This window comes from Thermobia domestica, chromosome 11 (genome assembly GCF_964235325.1).
Source record: "Thermobia domestica chromosome 11, izTheDome1.hap1.1, whole genome shotgun sequence".
NCBI classification, from domain to species: Eukaryota; Metazoa; Arthropoda; class Insecta; order Zygentoma; family Lepismatidae; genus Thermobia; species Thermobia domestica.
Window position 1 is genome coordinate 39,684,790 of NC_137464.1, and position 18,226 is coordinate 39,703,015.

Consider the following 18,226-nt stretch of genomic DNA (forward strand, 5'->3'; position numbering starts at 1 on the left):
TCGGAAGTTAAGATTAAGTCAAGAAGTGAATCTGAGGTGGTAGTATGAAACGTAGCTTCGAGCGGACAGATGGAAAAATTTAAGGATGTAGTAATCTCGCGGAATGTTTCTACTTCACGTTTAGTGGACAATAAATCAAAGTTCATGTCCCCAAGTATGAGACTATGCATATAAAGTGGTGAGATACGAGAAATATCTTCTTCGAAATTCTTAAATGATGCCCCTGGTGGGCGGTACACACAAGCCAAAAGCAATTTTTGGTTCTCAATACATATCTCAACTATGATGTACTCAGATTCGAAGCTATAATGACCACCTGATTGACAAAGAATTTTTGCGTCAATGTCATTTCGCAGAAAGATTGCAACCCCACCACAACCTTTGTTAATGCGATCGTTTCGGATAATTTTGAAGTTATTTAAATAACAATACCAGATCATTAGAAAGAGTTGGCTTTAACTAAGTCTCGGAAACTAATATTGCATGCAAGTTCTGAACGGAATGATAAATAACTTCGAACTCAGTATAATGTCTGACAAGGCTCTGCGCATTAATGTGCACAGCATTGAACGTTGGTCGCTTCGGTTTATTAAGTTCTGTTTTTAATAAATACTGAGGGCCTTCGTAAGACACTTGGAGATCGGGTAGCTGTAAAGGTTCATTGTCTTCGAAAACAGAGGGACATAATTTATTTAGTTTGGTTAAAACGAATGAAGAGGGGTTATGTTTGTTGCTTATATTGTCAGTCATTGTACTCATGTAATATTGAATATTTCAATGGCAGGTATTGCGAAAAAACAGAAAGACTAGAGGAAACGAAAAGACTATAGAATGGAGATTTACTGTTTCCTTGTTGGTTATGTTAAAAAAAATCCATTGCCTCATAACATGCGGATTGTGCCTCAAACGAGGTTCTTGCTTGCTCTTCCCGAAACGGAGTGGCTATTGGTAACTTGGGGGGTGAGAGAGAGGAGAAAATAAAAAAAACATAGCACTGACCTTGAGGAGGAGGCGAGCCGAAACTGGAAACAACAAGGGTGAAAGAACGCAGAGACAGGGACGTCTTCCTGTGCTGATGATGGGAGGGGACACTTTTGTATCCATTCCCACATTAGAATCACTAGAAGCTACACTCGTATTGAGCTTGACAAATGCATGTAAACGCATCATTGATAACCACATCCAACACAAAATATTGCCGACAAATAAAAATAGCAACACAACCACACACTTTTCAGAAAAAAGCGAGCACACCATACTTGTTGAAAATATTGTCAGATAAATATAAAGCTCATAAATCACATAGCTACTGCAGTTATCGCTTCTGTGTATTGTAGAATTTAAACACTGACAAGTATGCACACATAAATAGATATAGGACGTTGAAACACACGCACACGAACACAAACAATTCAGATGCATACAATAATCATACTTGGATATACATTTAACAAAAGGGGATATATATATTAATAAAATAGTAAAAGAAAAACAAATCTCTAACATATCACACACAGTACAATATGTACACGTTCCGTGCTGCGATATTATGCCACTAACTGTTGGAGATATTCGCTATTTCTGTGTCCTCACAAGCTGTTAAGTTCGGCCTTGGTAGAGACGAAATGTCTAGTTCCGTTTTTAAGGACAACTATCTTTCCGTCTTGAGTATACACCTGCTTGTAACCATATTTCTGAACTGCAGAACGCAACAATTCCAGTCGGTGATGGCACAAGTCTTCTTTGATGGTGATGTTGGAGCCCTTCAGTTTTCTTTTATTGCTGAACACCTTAGCCCTGGTTCGGTAGCTTACAAACTTGACAATTATTGGACGTGGTTTTCCCTCTAATTTGGGTCCAATCCTGTGACTTCGACTAATGTAGTTTACGTCCATGGGAACACCTAGCCGCTCTTCAAACAATTTGATAGCTATAGTGTCAGTATCTTCATTTCTTCCTTCCGGTATTCCGAAGATCCGAAGGTTTTCCCTCCGCCGGTATTGCTCCAGTTCCACAATCTTCTCTTGCAGACCACTAATTTCTGCGTCCTTGTTCTTTAGCTCTTTCCGAAGGTCATGCACTTCTTCAGAATTGAACTTAAGAGTTTCTTCCAGTCTTTCCACCACTACTTTCGTAACTGATTCAATTATTGAATCTACGATTAGTTTTAAAATTTCAGGGGTTTGCACCACTGACTTGACTTCTTCGCAGATTTGCCGCACGAAGTCCTTTTTCTCTGCTTCGAGCGCACTGTTTCCTTGGGATCCTTTGATAGCCTTAGAGGGAGCCATTGTACTGTGAAGTCTTCGTACAAACAAAATAACTGTAAATTAGGAAGGTAATATTTATACAAGATTTTCACTAGATAAGAAAACGTTATATTGTTCTTCTATCTATAACTGAGCTATGGAAACATAGGTTGTTGCGAAACACTTCTTCCACTGAACTTTATGGCATGAAAAACACGGAGCGCGATACGTGCACGTCTAACCACTAGCCATCTCACTCTTCACTTCATCGGTGCGGGAGAGTATTTAATATCATATCAGAGATAAGTAAATGATTTCTATTGTGGAATGTGGGCTGGTAGTAACTTTTTTCATGGGCTAGTAAAATTTTGTTGTTTGTTTGCATACCTGGATTAAAGTTTTGTTTGTTATACTTTGACTGCAGTAAGGTATAGGTTACTAAAGCTTTAAATACACTGATATTTACAACACAAAAAGAGTAATTCGTCCTGCTGTCTTCTGCATTTAACTATGAAACTGTTTGGTATAATATTTTAATACTTTTAGTCACAGTTTATATACTTACGATTGAACCTCAACATTTCTTCCAAATTATCGGTGATATTTTTGATTGATTCTGGTTTATGGTCACAATTTGGCAACCATAGGCACAGGAGTAGTGGTGCTAAAAGATACAGGGATTCACCCAAGATAGGCCACATATTTTTGACCATTGCATCATATTTTTCACACCTTTATTAATATGTATTCTTCATTTCAATTATCTATTTCATTGATTCATTACAAGAATTTAGATGATCATGGATACAAAACTGACGAATCAACTTGCACTAACACCAGGACTAGTATACTGAAGGAAAGCGCCACTCATCACAACTTGTGTATCTATTGCTATCGAGATGAAAGTGTAATCGCTCGAGCAGAAATTTCCTTTTCCAGAGGAAAATTCAAAACTGACTGTGTTTACCTATTTAGTCGCTAATTACGATTTAGTTTCTAAATGACAAGCACGTTTTTTTCTTCCATTCACAAAATACTTTGCTGGAGCACAAGCTACGGAAATCTCTTAAACTCACACCTGGTGTACCATCAACTCACGGGATACCATCTTCGCCATTTATTATTCGTAATAAACACTGGATTCATAGTAAATACTGAATAGTGGATATCCCTCTGATAACATAAATAAGTTTTTCTTCACCATAGTAGCATTTCCAAGCATTCTTACTTTTCAAAGACAGTTTCTTCCAGCAGATTCAACTGGAAATCTCGAGGATCATCAATATTAATTACCAAGCAATTTATTCTGGCCAAAATATGAACTTTCAGTCTTCTATCATCAACAATGGCTTTACAACTAAACACAATTGACTTTTTATACGTGGTCTGTATTATTACTTAATTGTTTCGCAATATCCGTTCCTTACCGAAACACTGCAATTTCTCTAACAAATTCTCTTTGGGAAAAAACACATACAGTATATCTTCCTACCTAATGAGACTCACTTTACATCTAAAGGTACTAGCCAAGTCCCAAAGTATCATTCAATTCGACATAACAGTATCATACCAGCTTGAACAGCAAATGGCAGAATAACGATTGGTTATCCTCTTGCACCTGCTCATACAGCACCTATCTGAGACCTTAATTTCTACGCTCTGCTTTTCCAACAACCATGTGACTCTTATTATAATGTATATTCAGCCCTGTCATGAGATTCCTTTTGTATTTTTTTTAAAAAATATATATTTCTAACAATGTTCATGGCTGACAAACATTTTCAATCGTTCTGTCAAAAACACGCCAGTTTCAGGACTTTATCAGCACACATACTACAGGAACAATCGTACAAATGCCCAAACCAAATAGACATATCTCCAACACTACTCCAAATATAATTACAGTTTCTAATAATTTCATTAATCACTGCACAGTGCTTGATCCTATGAGCACTGACCACATCCTAATTAAGATTTCTATTACACACTCAATTTTACACACTTCTCATTCTATCGCACCACATCAAGTCATACAATTTGATAAAGCAGGCCAACGATAATATCGCTTTTCATTTGCACCCGAACCTGGTAACTTAGGGCTACTCACTACGGAAGACTTGCATAATATGCTTGACATAGTCCCCACTTATCCATTTATCCACTGACTGCCACATTCCTAAATCAACTATTTACCTTCAACGTCCTCAGCTTCCCCGCATTCTTCCGTTTATTCGTTATTCCAGAGAACTTTACCGATATTACCAACGTATTGGAAAACTTCATGGATAATTCTAACAAGCCATACGTGGTTATTTTCAACCATATAAACAGCGCTGCTTGGGAGATACTTAATACATGCTTTCACTGCTCATCTCAAGAAGTTTTGGAAAATGTCCAACATACTAAGAAGTAAAATTGACATACACGCCATGCTCATTTATTCATAACAACGAAGCTCTAAATACTTATATAGAGATAAAGCTGACACTTGTACCGACTGCTTACGAACGATTTATATTCTTTAGTACCAACAGGACTGCGAAAGATCATTGAGTAAAAAAAGTTAACTTTCAATCTTCTCATCTTCAACCAAATACGTCTTACTCTCTTCCTGCTACCCACTTACTTATAACTTCTGTCACTACTGTCGAAATCCAGCAAGCTATAGAACGGAAACGAAATACATGTGACCATATAAGGTCACATCAAAGAATAACCGTATGTTCTTCACTACTTCTTGATGCTCATTTACACATTTGTTCTCAGAACGGAATAAATTACGTCACACTGAAAAAACTTCTAAAGTTATATTTTTTTAAACCCAGAAAATCTGCCAATATGTTACTTCTTATAGATCAACTCAAGTAGGATATATTTATAGTGGAATTCGTTAAATATTTCTTGTACGAAGACTTTGTCACCACCTCTCTGCCAAAAACATTCCCTTGTGAATCATCAAGCAGGTTTTTGTCCTAATTACTGTATCAAAGACCGAATCCTAAGACTAATCACAACGGATCATTATAATGATTTCAAACCATCCTGCTTTGATTTCAAGAAAACCTTCGATAAAATATGGCATCGCGATCTCACTTCTAAACTGTTAAATTTCAACCTTCCTCTTGCCTATATTCAATTATTTTTTACAATTTTTCTCTTGCAGATTAGTCTGCATAATTATCTCTATCAATTACTTGTTCTCCCATTACTTTTCTACATTCCAAAATGCTCCGAGGCTCAACTCTTTCTCCATTGATATATCTATTAAATGGTATGACGCATATTCAACTCAACTTTCAGATTACATAACACATTTTCAGTATCCAGACAACCCGGCATCCTTACGTTGGAAGAACATAGCCCAACAAATCAATCGTGATCTGCAATCTGCTGAACCCTTCCTTTCTCACCTGATGCAAGCATTGGCGGTTAAAGATTGATTAGCGTAAAACACAAAATATTGTTCATTATTCCTCTCGGGAAAGGCAGAAAAATCAGAAAAAAATCAAATCAGTTCAAGTTAACAGTTAACGACATACGCATCGAAACCAGTAATTATGTTAATTAATTTATCTGGCATTCTCATTCAAATACTGTTGTTGCTAATCAGGGACGGCATTAAGGGTGGGCGGGGGTGGGCGACCGCCCACCCATCCGTCCACCCCAACAAAAGTAGAATAAAGAAGGTGACTTCCTGTATTTCAAAACCAATAAGTATTACTATCGATTGTGGGTTCTAGGACCCTGTTTAACTCTGCAATGAATAATGATTTTAAGTGGGATAATCAGTATTCACTCTAAAAGTGAATACTTCCTCTAATTTGAGAAAATTGAAATACTTGCATGTCATTATGGATGTGATATCGATAGTGTAGAGGTGGAACTTGAAACTTCTCCCGAAAGTTTTGAAACGTTATGAGGAGGAAAAGCAATGCAAAATTACCTCTGTTCCTCAGTTCACTGAAGTGATGGATCATTTCCAAATAGCTTTTCATGAAATTCACAAATTAGCCATAATTGCTGTCACCATTCCTGCATCTAGTACACCTTGTGAACGTTCTTTCTCGTGTCTTGGGTTAAAACATAAAGAAATCGAATGGCAAACGGTCGCCTAAGCGATCTTTGTTTCCTTTCAGTAGAAAGAAAACTTGTAATGAATATTCCTCTAGGAAGATGTGGTAAACGCATTCGATGCTGGACATAAAACTCAACGCATTGTACTTCATTAAAGTGCAGATATAAGTTTATTGTTAGTTTGTTCGTACCATGTGATCAGCCCTTCATAGTTTAAAATACATTGTTGTTTCTGTGGATCATGATGAAGTTTTGTTAATTGCTATTTACTTCTTTATCCAATATTTATAATTGTTTTATTTTTTTTCTTCAACTTGAGTTTCAGTTTCAAAGATTTCTGTGTAAGGTATGATTAAACAATCTTGCTGTCGACTTTTTTCTTTTCTTTTCTTTCTTTCTTTCTTTTTTTCTTTTCTTTTCTTTTTTTTTTTTGAACATAGGTCTATGCTGTGCTACGACATGGCATATGCTGATGTCCCTGCAAGCGTTTAATAAGATCTCTGCATTTATTTCTACTGTTCTCCTATCATCCCCTATTAAATTTACATTTATGGCATATGCTGATGATGTAAATTTAATAGGGGATGATAGGAGAACAGTAGAAATAAATGCAGAGATCTTATTAAACGCTTGCAGGGACATGGGTTTAGAAGTAAATGCAGAGAAAACTAAATACATGGAAGTGCGTCGGGACCGTAATACGGCAAATTGTGGAGGCGTTAAAATATTAAATAATGCTTTTGATAAAGTGGATACTTTCAAATATTTAGGATCAATATTAACAGACGAAAATCATATTCACGAAGAAATTAAATATCGACTAAAAGCAGGGAATTCGTGTTACTATTCGGTTCAAAATCTCTTGTCGTCGCGAATTCTGTCGAGGAATTTGAAGCTTAAAATATATAAAACGATAATCATGCCTGTTGTTCTGTATGGTTGTGAAACATGGTCGCTTACTCTGAGGGAAGAACATAGACTGAAAGTATTTGAGAACAGGATCCTGAGAAGAATATTCGGACCCAAGAGGAACGAGAATGGAGAATGGCGGAAGCTTCATAACGAGGAACTACATAGTTTATACGGTTTACCCAACATTGTTAGGGTCGTCAAGTCTAGGAGGCTTAGGTGGGCAGGTCATGTAGCTAGAATGGAAGAAAGTAGAAACGCTTTCAAAGTCTTGACTGGTAGACCCATAGGAAAACGACCATTAGGAAGACCTAGGCGCAGATGGGAGGACAATATTAAGATGGATCTCGCAGAGATAGGAATACAAAGTAGAAACTGGATGCAATTAGCTAAGGATAGAAGTCAGTGGAGAGCTTTTGTGAACGCGGCACTGAACCTCCGGGTTCCATAGGCCATACAGTTAGTTAGTTAGTTAGTTTAGGTCTATGCTGTTGCATATAGGGATCACGTCTAAAAATCTAATGTACACATAGTAAGAATATATAAGAGAAAATATAAATGATTTATATTTTTTTTTGTCTCTTGCTTTCTTGTAATAAATCCTTCAAAGATAAAAATGTTTGCAGTAGCCTATTTTACCTTGTTTTACTTTACCTACTTATTGTTTATTTTATATTAACGAAAGGTAGAGTATTATCTGTTAGTCTGTGTTGTTTGAACCTTCTTTTATTTCTATGCATTCATGTGCATTCTTGGAGAGAGAGCAGGTAAAGTTGTCTTGAACTTCATTGACTACACAGTACACACCGTTATTATTGTTTAAAAAAGAAAAGAAAAGAAAACTGGAAGTAGAGGTAGTGTGTCTGCTACGCGGAATTCGGTAGATCGAGCATAAAGCCACGAACTCCCGCAGCCCATCCTAAGTCTTATATTTCTTCAGTCCCACCAGGCGAATGCTGGAATTGTACCTTCTATAAGGCCAAGACAGCTGTTTTTCACATCCTTGTTCCTCCCCTATTTTGATCTGAGCCTTAGCTAACTAAAGAGTATAAAAATTGAAACTTAATTATTGTCCAAAAAAAAATGTCTACATTGCCCAGTTCTTATTTTTATTGTCCGCCCACCCCATCAAACGTTTCTGGCGCCGTCCCTGTTGCTAATGCGTATAATAAGCTGAACCTAGTACATTTATCACCGTGGATAACTTGCATGACTTCGGGACTAAGGTCATCAGTAATCCTCAATACATATAAAGTTTTACTGAGGTTCGTATTAGCATATGAGTTTGTGCCTTTGATCAGTACATCTCCATTTTATACCGAGAAACTAAAAATTCTTGAACACCATGTATTAGCGCAGCGTTTCCCAACCGGTGTGCCGCGGCACATTGGTGTGCCGTGAATGGGCCGCTGGTGTGCCGCGAGGAATCGAAACAAAATTATTAATTTTATAGCAATCAAATTGCAAAACGTAGGGGATAATTTGTATTTCAATGTGGAGTTAAATATAGTGGAAAATTTTTCATCTAACATCACTATACATAATATCCAGAACTGTCCGGCTTATGGTAGATTTTCGACTTGTTTCTACATCGCAATGAAAATTTTCCGATCCATAAAAATTCCTTTCAATTGTTTATACAGAGCAATAAAACTTTCCGATTCAAAAAAGTTGTTTCACTTTTTGCTTCAAAATGATGAAAGTTTTTCGACTCATAAAAAAGTTTTTCAATTTTTCCATAGAAGACAGAAAATATTTTGATTCATGAAAAATTGTTTCGCTTGTTCCTACATAGTACTGAAAACTGTTTGAGCCATGAAAATTTTCAGATTCTTTAAACGATCTTTCACGTTTTAACAATTTGTTTAGAACGGAAAGTTTTCCGGAAAAATATAGAAGAAAAATTTCCACCTGACATCACGACTAAACAACGATGTAGGAATAAGTGGAGTATATTTTTATGAATCGGAATATTTTCCGGAAAATTTTCATCAACTGTTTGTAAGTGTGCCGCGAGAATACAAGTAACACCCGTAGTGTGCCGCAAGTTGAAAAAGGTTGGGAAACGCTGTATTAGCGTAATGCATTTCGCATCAAAGTACCCAGCAACCCTAAGCACGAAATTTATAAACGCCTGACTTTCCCACCACGAAATACCTAGAATCATGTATTTTAGTAACTGGTTCGATATACGACAAACCCTTCTTTCAAATAGAATAAAATTTGATAGAAGCTGTCGTAATCTTCGTCATCTTATTCATCATAGTCCACTTCCGTTCGTATTTTCTTTGTATCATTACTCTTCACCCCCAAATTATTCCTACATTCGTGACGGCATGAAGTTCTTCCTAATCTTTATTAATTCTTTCTTATATTGCACAATAGTCCTTTCATGCTTATAGGATACCCACTGTTTACATAATAATTCAGAGCTCAAGCTAAACTCATTCGTTTTCTTACATGATCTACGTGTTGTGATTCCCAGCTTCTTTAGACTGGATTTAATACATTTTCCCTTATTTTATATGATAATTATAGCATTAACGGTGTAGCAGGGAAACTTTACACCGGCAAGCGGGTAAGGATACTCTAGGGCAGGGTTTCTAAACCCCGGGGTCGCGACCCGGAAGAGATAACTATAGCTAGATTGTAATACGGGAAAATATTTTTAAATATTATTTTGAATTTTGTTCGAATAGGCATATATTTATTTATTTTACATACTGTTAAGAACAAGAAAAAATAGGTCTAATAAACATTTTTCAACAGGTGCTAAGTTGTTTTAAAAATCAATTTAAATGAAAGAGGTATGGTATGAAAATAATGAGAACTGCATACTGAAATATAATTAAAATTGAAAGCTAATTAGGTACTTGAGCATGGTGTGATTTCACTAGTGCGGAAACGTCCGGTTCAATCTTCATGATGCATATTATCAAGTCATTTAAAATACTCAATAACTCTTTTAACAACTATCCAAGTTTTTTAAAACCATAATTAGAAATAATTTTATTTTTTATCATATGATCCAATATAAGGGAGTTATGAAGTTTTACAATTTTTAAAACGGCTTCTATTTTCAAACGGTATGACGGTTCGGATTCAATACCGTATTTGTAATATGAATGAATTGATCAAATTTTGTTGTAATCCATTCGCTTTTAGGGAAGTTACTGTATCCTCTATATACAAGAAATGGATTCGACTATTATAGAAATAGATGGATGTCGTGAGATCTTCGCAATAGGTATATTAGAAATCACACACAAGCTTATTACAAATCAGAAATTGTGAGGGGGTTGCTGGCAAGAGGATGTGATGAAATGAAAGGAACTAGCTTAAGAACCACTGCCCTGGGGAATTATAAACCGCTTGAATTTCCATTAATCTGAAAGGTTTGAATGGAAAATCATACCATATCAAAAGATACAACAAAGAAATTCACCGACGAGGAGGTAATAATATCATAGGGTATTGTTACTCCCTCATCGTGGTGTTTCCTTGACGTATCTTTTGAAACAGTATAATTTTATGTTAATGCATTTCAATTATCCTAGCAATAATTCCCGGGGGTAAAGTTTCCCTGCTATACCAGGACAGTTCCGGATTTACATAATACATCCAGTCAGGGCTTGTTCGGAACTACAAGATGTCCCGATTTCCCCCGTAAGATATAGATCTAAGTTAATTGTCATTCATATGCTATTGTAAAACCTCCCAGTTTTATTAGTAATAGATACTCAATTGATTGGAATAATCTGCTCTCTGCCTCTTTGAAAGTACAATATGGCGTATTGCAATTTTCCATAGGCTATCCTGGCTTTAAAGTCTATAAATATACGGGAAGTACAAAAATGACACCTTAGAGGAAATCGAAATCAATAAACATTCATCATGGATCATTGTAATCACAGTAAACTAAATGAGTAAATAAATTCTCAATGTAACTTATAGAAAACCTAATATTCAGAGAGGCTTGTCTGCAAAACTTATCTATTATTTAAAAAAAAATAATCTCCCATTTTATTCATAGATGATGCGCACACTCGTTTGTAACTTTCGTAATAATAAAAAGAGTATTAAGAAACACAGCAAATAATCATTGCTAAATTTAACCATGCGGTATGTTTGTTTTCAAACACTACAGACTATTTTGTTATATTTCTAATATTTTAAAATTGGTTTGTGAATTTAAGTAACTTTCCTGGCAACACTAATACGTAAATGCTTAGAATGGTTTGTTTCCATGACACGTTTCTTTGAATTTTTATAGGTGCGTATGGGCAATTTGTACCCGGTTTACCGTATATAAAAATAAATAATCGAGAAATCTTTTCTCAGTAGAGAGCGTAATTTGCGGGAAATATGAAGGAGCAAATATACCTCTTCTGAGTTTGAAAAATATACTGTCAAATAGAGTTAGTTAAGACATTTTAAGTTTTCAATCTGAAGCTGCTCAAAGACTATGCAATATAAGTCACAATTTACATGCAGAAGTCCGGTTTGCACATGATCTCTTTTTTTTTGTTGTTGTTGTTTTTAATATCATAAGATATACAGAATATCATACGTTTTCTCATAAGGAACAGGAAAAACTATGTCTCAAGTTACCCAGCAAGTTGGGGCAACTTGAGACAAGGAACAAACCTCTGTAATTAAACATGAGAAATTAAGCTCTATCACAAGTTGAACATAGTAAGGGATACTTGAGACACAGTAGAAAGCAGAAAAAGAGTTTTATTTAAGAAATACATATACAGAAGGAAGTAAAAATCAAAGTTTGCACTCAGACGTCTATACAGGCCCGTATCCACGGGGAAAAGGGGGGCTGGGCCCCCATAAAATTTCACGATAGGCTTGCAACTTAACTATAATATGGTGATGAAGTATAATATGATTGGGTCGGGCCCCCCTAACTTCTACCGCCCTCCCCCCTAAATTTTTGGGCTGGCTATAGGCCTGCGTCTATAGAGCTATATCGAAAAGGGATCTCGTTCTCGAGACTTTTGAGAGGCAATTCTTACAAACATTAAGGTCAAAATTAACCTTGTTTTCGTCGTCAACGCCAGGAAAAACATGAAAAGCAATCAGTGGATTAATAGATAGAAGTAGTGTTGACATCAAGCATTTGGTGCAAATCCTCTCCTGTAGTGGGAGGTCCTAAGTTATCAGCTCTGTGTGCAAAGGAAATGCGATATGATCGTCAGTCTGCTTAATCATGCCCCTCCCCCATTGCTCGTTCAGAACTATAAGGGGGGTCGCTGGAAAGAGGATGTGATAAAATAGGGGTCGTGGTAGGAATTAGGTTGAAGACCACTGGCCTAGAGCGTACCCTATTGTGTTTAATGGGTGACTGAATATTCATTTGTGCAGTACGGCCAGTCTTTTCTGACATATAATTTAATTTCCCTAAAGTTAGCTTGATGAGGGGTAACTTGAGACAAAAAATGGGCTACAATAAAACACTTGAATGTTTTTTTAATGTAAATTAAATAACTAATCAGAAGAAAAGCGAGGTAAAACCCCAAATATACCATTCTTGTCCAAATTAAGATATACTATGTCCAAGACATTCTTGTTATTCTTTTAGAACTCATACATGAACTTTATCATAACCACTTTTTTGCTGTAACTTAGGCCACAAAATGCTTTAGCCTTTCCCTTTTGGTATCCAAGTCATACATTAATTTGACAATGTTCTTCTCTGTAATTTCTTCTACTTTGATGATCACAATCACGCGGCGGAATTCTGCATTCCGAAGCTTCACGGCTACTGTCATCTTCACTATCATCTAAGAGAATATTGTAGAGGATATCAGGCTTAGCGCCTATTTTGAATTCTCCCTGTATGTTGTTATTGTTCTTCAAACAAGAAATTGTAATTATTAAATAATAAAGAAGAGACTTCCCTATGTTGTCACCTCATCCCAATACAAATTCATGCTTACCATTCTCTTCCTAGTTTCCGTAACTTCATCAAAACAAGTTCAGCCACGCCGTTTCAGCAATTAAACTTCCCTATTAACCAAGATAATTGTGATGAGCTAGTCATCCACGTGCGGAGCACCAGGAAGAAGCGAAAGCTAGGAAGTAGAACAAAACCAGGGGACACGGAACCCTCCAGGTGAGAAGTGTAACAGAAGCCGCCAGAAACACACCTTGGACCCCTATTCAGAAGAGTCGTCGTAGCAGCAATTGAGAGACGGTCGGCACGCCTGGGCCCTCACCATCCATTGCATGACAGAGGTGTCATTCCAAAGAGGCCAGGACATCTGGGAGCTGTTGCCCTGAGGTCGAGAGGTTCTTCACTCTCGAACGTGTGGTCCAAGATCGATACCAGACGGAACCACTCAACGGATTGGAGGATAAGGCTTCACCCAATATTTGAAGAGGCTCATCACATCGAAATGGCTGAGGTACAGTAAAACCCTTTCCTTTCCTAACCTTTGCGTCTCTGTGATTTCTTCTATTAGAAAACATGCATTTCATTTCATTCATCCCCAATTAATTACTTCAGCGCTGTACTGCTCAGATCCCCACGTACATTCTCTCTTGCCATGCGAAGTGCTATCCCCACATTCTTTCAGTTAAGAACTTATAATTGAGCAAATAACTGTGGTTGTAACCCCACAGTACAGTACAGCAAGAATATCATAATCAGAATTTGAGTCACCAATTCAATAGGTCATTGCGGAAAGAGCACATGTTCTATTCTAATCGGGCCCTTTCTGTAATGACCGATTCAATTGACTAACATTGTAAGTAAGTTGTGACTGTCGATAAATTCCATGTAAAGCTTTTTAGTTTTAAATCAACACAAATAATTAATATATTTGAGGTTTTATCTCACTTTTCTTCTGATTAGTTATTTAATTTCCATTAAAAGAACAGTCAAGTGTGTTATTGTAGCCCATTTTTTTTTGTCTCAAGTTACCCCTCATCAAGCTAACTTTAGGGAAATTAAATTATATGTCAGAAAAGACTGGCCATACTGCACAAATGAATATTCAGTCACCCATTAAACACAATAGGGTACGCTCTAGGCCAGTGGTCCTGAACCTAATTCCTATCACGATCCCTATTTTATCACATCCTCTTTCCAGCGACCCCCCTTATAATTTCTGGTTTATAATAAGCTTGTGTGGGATTGTTAATATACCTATTGAGGAGATCTCACGATATCCATCTATTTCTATAATAGTCGAATCCATTTCTTGTATATAGAGGATACAGTAACTTCCCTAAAAGCGAATGGATTAAAACAATATTTGGTCAGTTCATTCATATTACAAATATCGAATCCAATCCGTCACAGTTTCAAAATGAAGGCCATTAAAAAAAAAATAGAACTTCATAACTCTCTTAATTTTTGGTCATATGATAAAGAATATAATGATTTCTAATTTTGGTTTTGAAAACTTGAACAGTTGTTAAAAGAGTTATTGAGTATTTTAAATGACTAGATAATGTGGTTCAGGAAGATTGAACCGGACATTTCCGCACTAGTGAAATCACACTATTCTCAGGTATTTCATAAGCTTTCAATTTTAATTGTATTTCAATATGCAGGTTTTGTTCCATATGTATTTTTCTGGTATTTCAATATGCATTTCTTATTAGTTTCATGTCGACTCTCTTTCATTTAGATTGGTTTTTAAACAACTCTGCACATGTTGAAAATGTAAAATATACCTTTTTGAGTTGTTCTTCACAGTATGTATACAAATAAAAATATGCCTATCAGAACAAAATTCAATATAATATTTAAAAATATTTTCTGGTATTAGATTCTAATTATATTTATCTCTTTCGCTTATCTTCAAGACCCCCATGAAACCCTCCCGCCACCCCCTATGGGCCACAACCCCTAGGTTGAGAGAACTTTGCTCTAGGCAATAATTTTTCAAAGTTGATTATATTCCTTCCTAAAATAACGGGTAGTTAAGGCAATGTAATGAAGATAGATTCCCAAAAAGCTCTTTTATATTTCCGTATCAATCTTAGTTGTAAACTATTAACTGGATAATAATTACTTCCAATATTCTTCAGTACCTTGTAGAAGTAAACTGCCTTTACAAAATGCCTTCATGTAAAAATGCCAAGATTCTAAAAAGAACGTATCATTTTGTCTCAAGTCGCCGTTTCTCAAGGAACCCCATTTGACTATATATGTTCTAATCATTGATATACTAATATGATAATACAAACAGTAAAACTATTTTGTACTCGGAAATCACTGCTCTTCCTGGTGCTTAAATTCTAAACACATGTCCTATCAATTTTTATTCCTGTATACGATTACAAGCATGGACTCTTAGAGAAGTATAATCGAGTGGGTGAGATTGAGGACAATTCACTCACTAGAACCATTAGGAGATAAATAATTACCCTTAATATTTAGTAATAAACATCCTGAATTGAACTCTGGAAAAATTTGTATCACTTTTAAAACATTGGTCAGAAATTTAAGGACATATTGACGAATATTTCAGTTTCGTATGCTAATCTGAAATATCATCTACCTATTAAATGGATAACTAAGCTTCATGGTCCGGGTCAGCCACATTTGAAATAGAATTAAGAAACAAAAACTACAGTGCTTCGCATTTTAACTGCTTTCTATTATAATAATTGCTGAAGCTTGTGTTTATTATATGGAGCGTTCAGAGCACAAGGCAATCAAGCCATAGAGTTGTGAGAAAATAGACATACAATTTATATTATAAGCTTACATAGAAATTTCAAGTTTGTACGGAATGATTAATTATATGGAAAATTTTTACAGTTTTTTTGTCTTTACGTTTTCTTACTTTACCTTGATTTTTCAGACTTCCAAATTTCATCCTATCTTCCACTGAAAAGTACCTGTAATTCAACAAGGAAATAATTATATATGTTAATTAAATTGAAATTCATTGTAATTTAGACCATGACAAACCATTTACCATTTTTTATTGCAAAGGGCAGATCCACCGGTATTGTAACAGAGCGATGCTTGAGCGATTGACCGTAGAAATTCAAACCGAGATTAGTAATAATTTCACAACCTTTTTTATTACAAATGTAAACTCTTTAGTCAGTGAAGAGGAGGGCGTGGATCATGGGTCAGAGTTGATCACGATGGTTTTTCGTGGGTAGTGGGTCAGTATGAATCATGGAGGGTGATGGGTCAAAGTAGGTCAAGTGAGTCGTGAGTCACGATGAGTTGTGAGTCAGTGGGTCATGGATGAAATTTTCCTTGACCCACGCCATTTCTGCAGCGCGTCCATCGCTGTAGTAGTGATGATGATAATGATAGTTATTAAATGTTGTTTTAGTGTTTAATGGTACTATTTTAACATTTAGATGACAATGTTTAGTGTTTCTAGTTAGAGCTCGTAATAAGAAAACTGAAGGCTATTATAATTTGCTAAACGTATTCCCACAAGAACAATTCCTTTAAAACAATCTCCTCAGAATCAGAGGAACGTATCTCATTTCAATAGTGTGTAGCACGAAACTAAATTATTATTTTGATTAGCTATTCTGTCATTTGTGTAGTGTTGAAACCCATTTTGTAATGCCTTGATTACTATTTAATAATATTTTTGCCATCTTAATATTTTTTAAAAATTTTTGTTTTAAAATAAGTTATTTTCCTCTCTCCTGTAAACCTATGAAAATGGAGTTCTGGTTCTCATGCGACGAATTGTAAAGCTGGATGCTGTTCCAACAGACCCATTCAGTTAACTTCTGTTTTCAATAAATTATTTGAGAAGATTCTTGTCGACACACTACATGTTCATCTTAAAGAATACGAACTATTACCAACATATCAAGCAGGTTTCTTGTTTACCTTTTCTATTAGTGCCCAATTGCTACTCATAACTACCGTCCTCACTAATCAACACAATAAAGCCTTCCATCATATCTAGTCCTTATGGACTTAGCAAAAGCTTTTGATAAGATATGGGAGTATGGCTTGCTGCGCAAACTGCAGTCACTCTGACTACCCACTTGTTATACCCGTATCATCTTCTTCTTTTTAAGCAATCGTATTGCATATGTTTTAATAGGAAGTTCAGTATCTAGACCTATTTTTCATCATATAGTCGTTCCAAAGGGCTATGAACTAAGTCATTATAATATATCTTATACGATTCAGGTAAGCCCCGGCCACCGCCCAATGTCTATATTTTCCAATATGATATTGATATTGCATTTTTATCACTTAAAAGTCTGTGCTATGCTTCAGATAAGCTGTAGATTATAACTGACACTCGAATATTTCATTGCCTGGTGCAGAAAGTAAAAATTAACTGTCAATTCCGATAAAACGCAAGCTCTTGTTTTTTCCTTTCACCTAAACGTAGAACTAAAGTCTGCTGAAATCCTGGCAATCTTCACATATCTGTTGAAGGGCGTTTCCTTCAACCGACCGCCTCTGCTACATATCTTGGTGCAGTATTCGATTCCAAACTCACTTGGAAGCCCCACTTTCCGAAATTGGCGCAAAAAGCATCAACCAGATTAAATATTCTACTCCCTTTCAAGAGTACACCTTTGAACTGAGTGCAGATGTCTTACTAAAGACATACAATTTTTCTCTGGCCTCCTTTCATTGTTGGTCAGATTGCTTGGTGGCAGGCTTCTCCTAAACTCCAAGAAAAGTTATCAGTTAAGGATGGCCATGTTATTTGCATGTCACATCGGATTCGCTTATCATATCCAAATTACATGACATACTACACATAGAATTTCCAACCATTTCCGATCATCTTGTTACAATGCAAGCAAGATGCATTCAATCCCGCATTACAAATGCTCATCCATTCTACCTTGGCACCTTAAGAGTGGATACCCTTACAGATGCTGCGCCGCTCCATACTTCGCTCCATATACTCACCACTCTCTATGTTCACACAACAAATCTAGACGCTACAGAAAGAGCAATATTTGACATTTATGTTACTACAGATCGTCTACCTCATATTTTCCCATTTTAGCACATCATC

At 36.0% G+C, this 18,226-nt stretch overlaps 1 protein-coding gene across 1 annotated transcript; it reads right to left on the reverse strand.

Annotated features, from left to right (window-relative positions):
• Nucleotides 1-1,589: 1,589 nt before the first annotated feature.
• LOC145665120 (uncharacterized) lies at nt 1,590-2,291 on the reverse strand. Its single transcript, XM_081732396.1, has one exon. It carries the CDS (start codon nt 2,289-2,291, stop codon nt 1,590-1,592), a length of 702 nt encoding a protein of 233 aa, XP_081588522.1.
• Between the last annotated feature and the right edge of the window lie 15,935 nt (nt 2,292-18,226).

What these genes read in the sequence shown, in the direction of transcription:
- LOC145665120 (XM_081732396.1), bottom strand. Translation starts at nt 2,291, where the DNA reads ATGGCTCCCTCTAAGGCTATCAAAGGATCCCAAGGAAACAGTGCGCTC.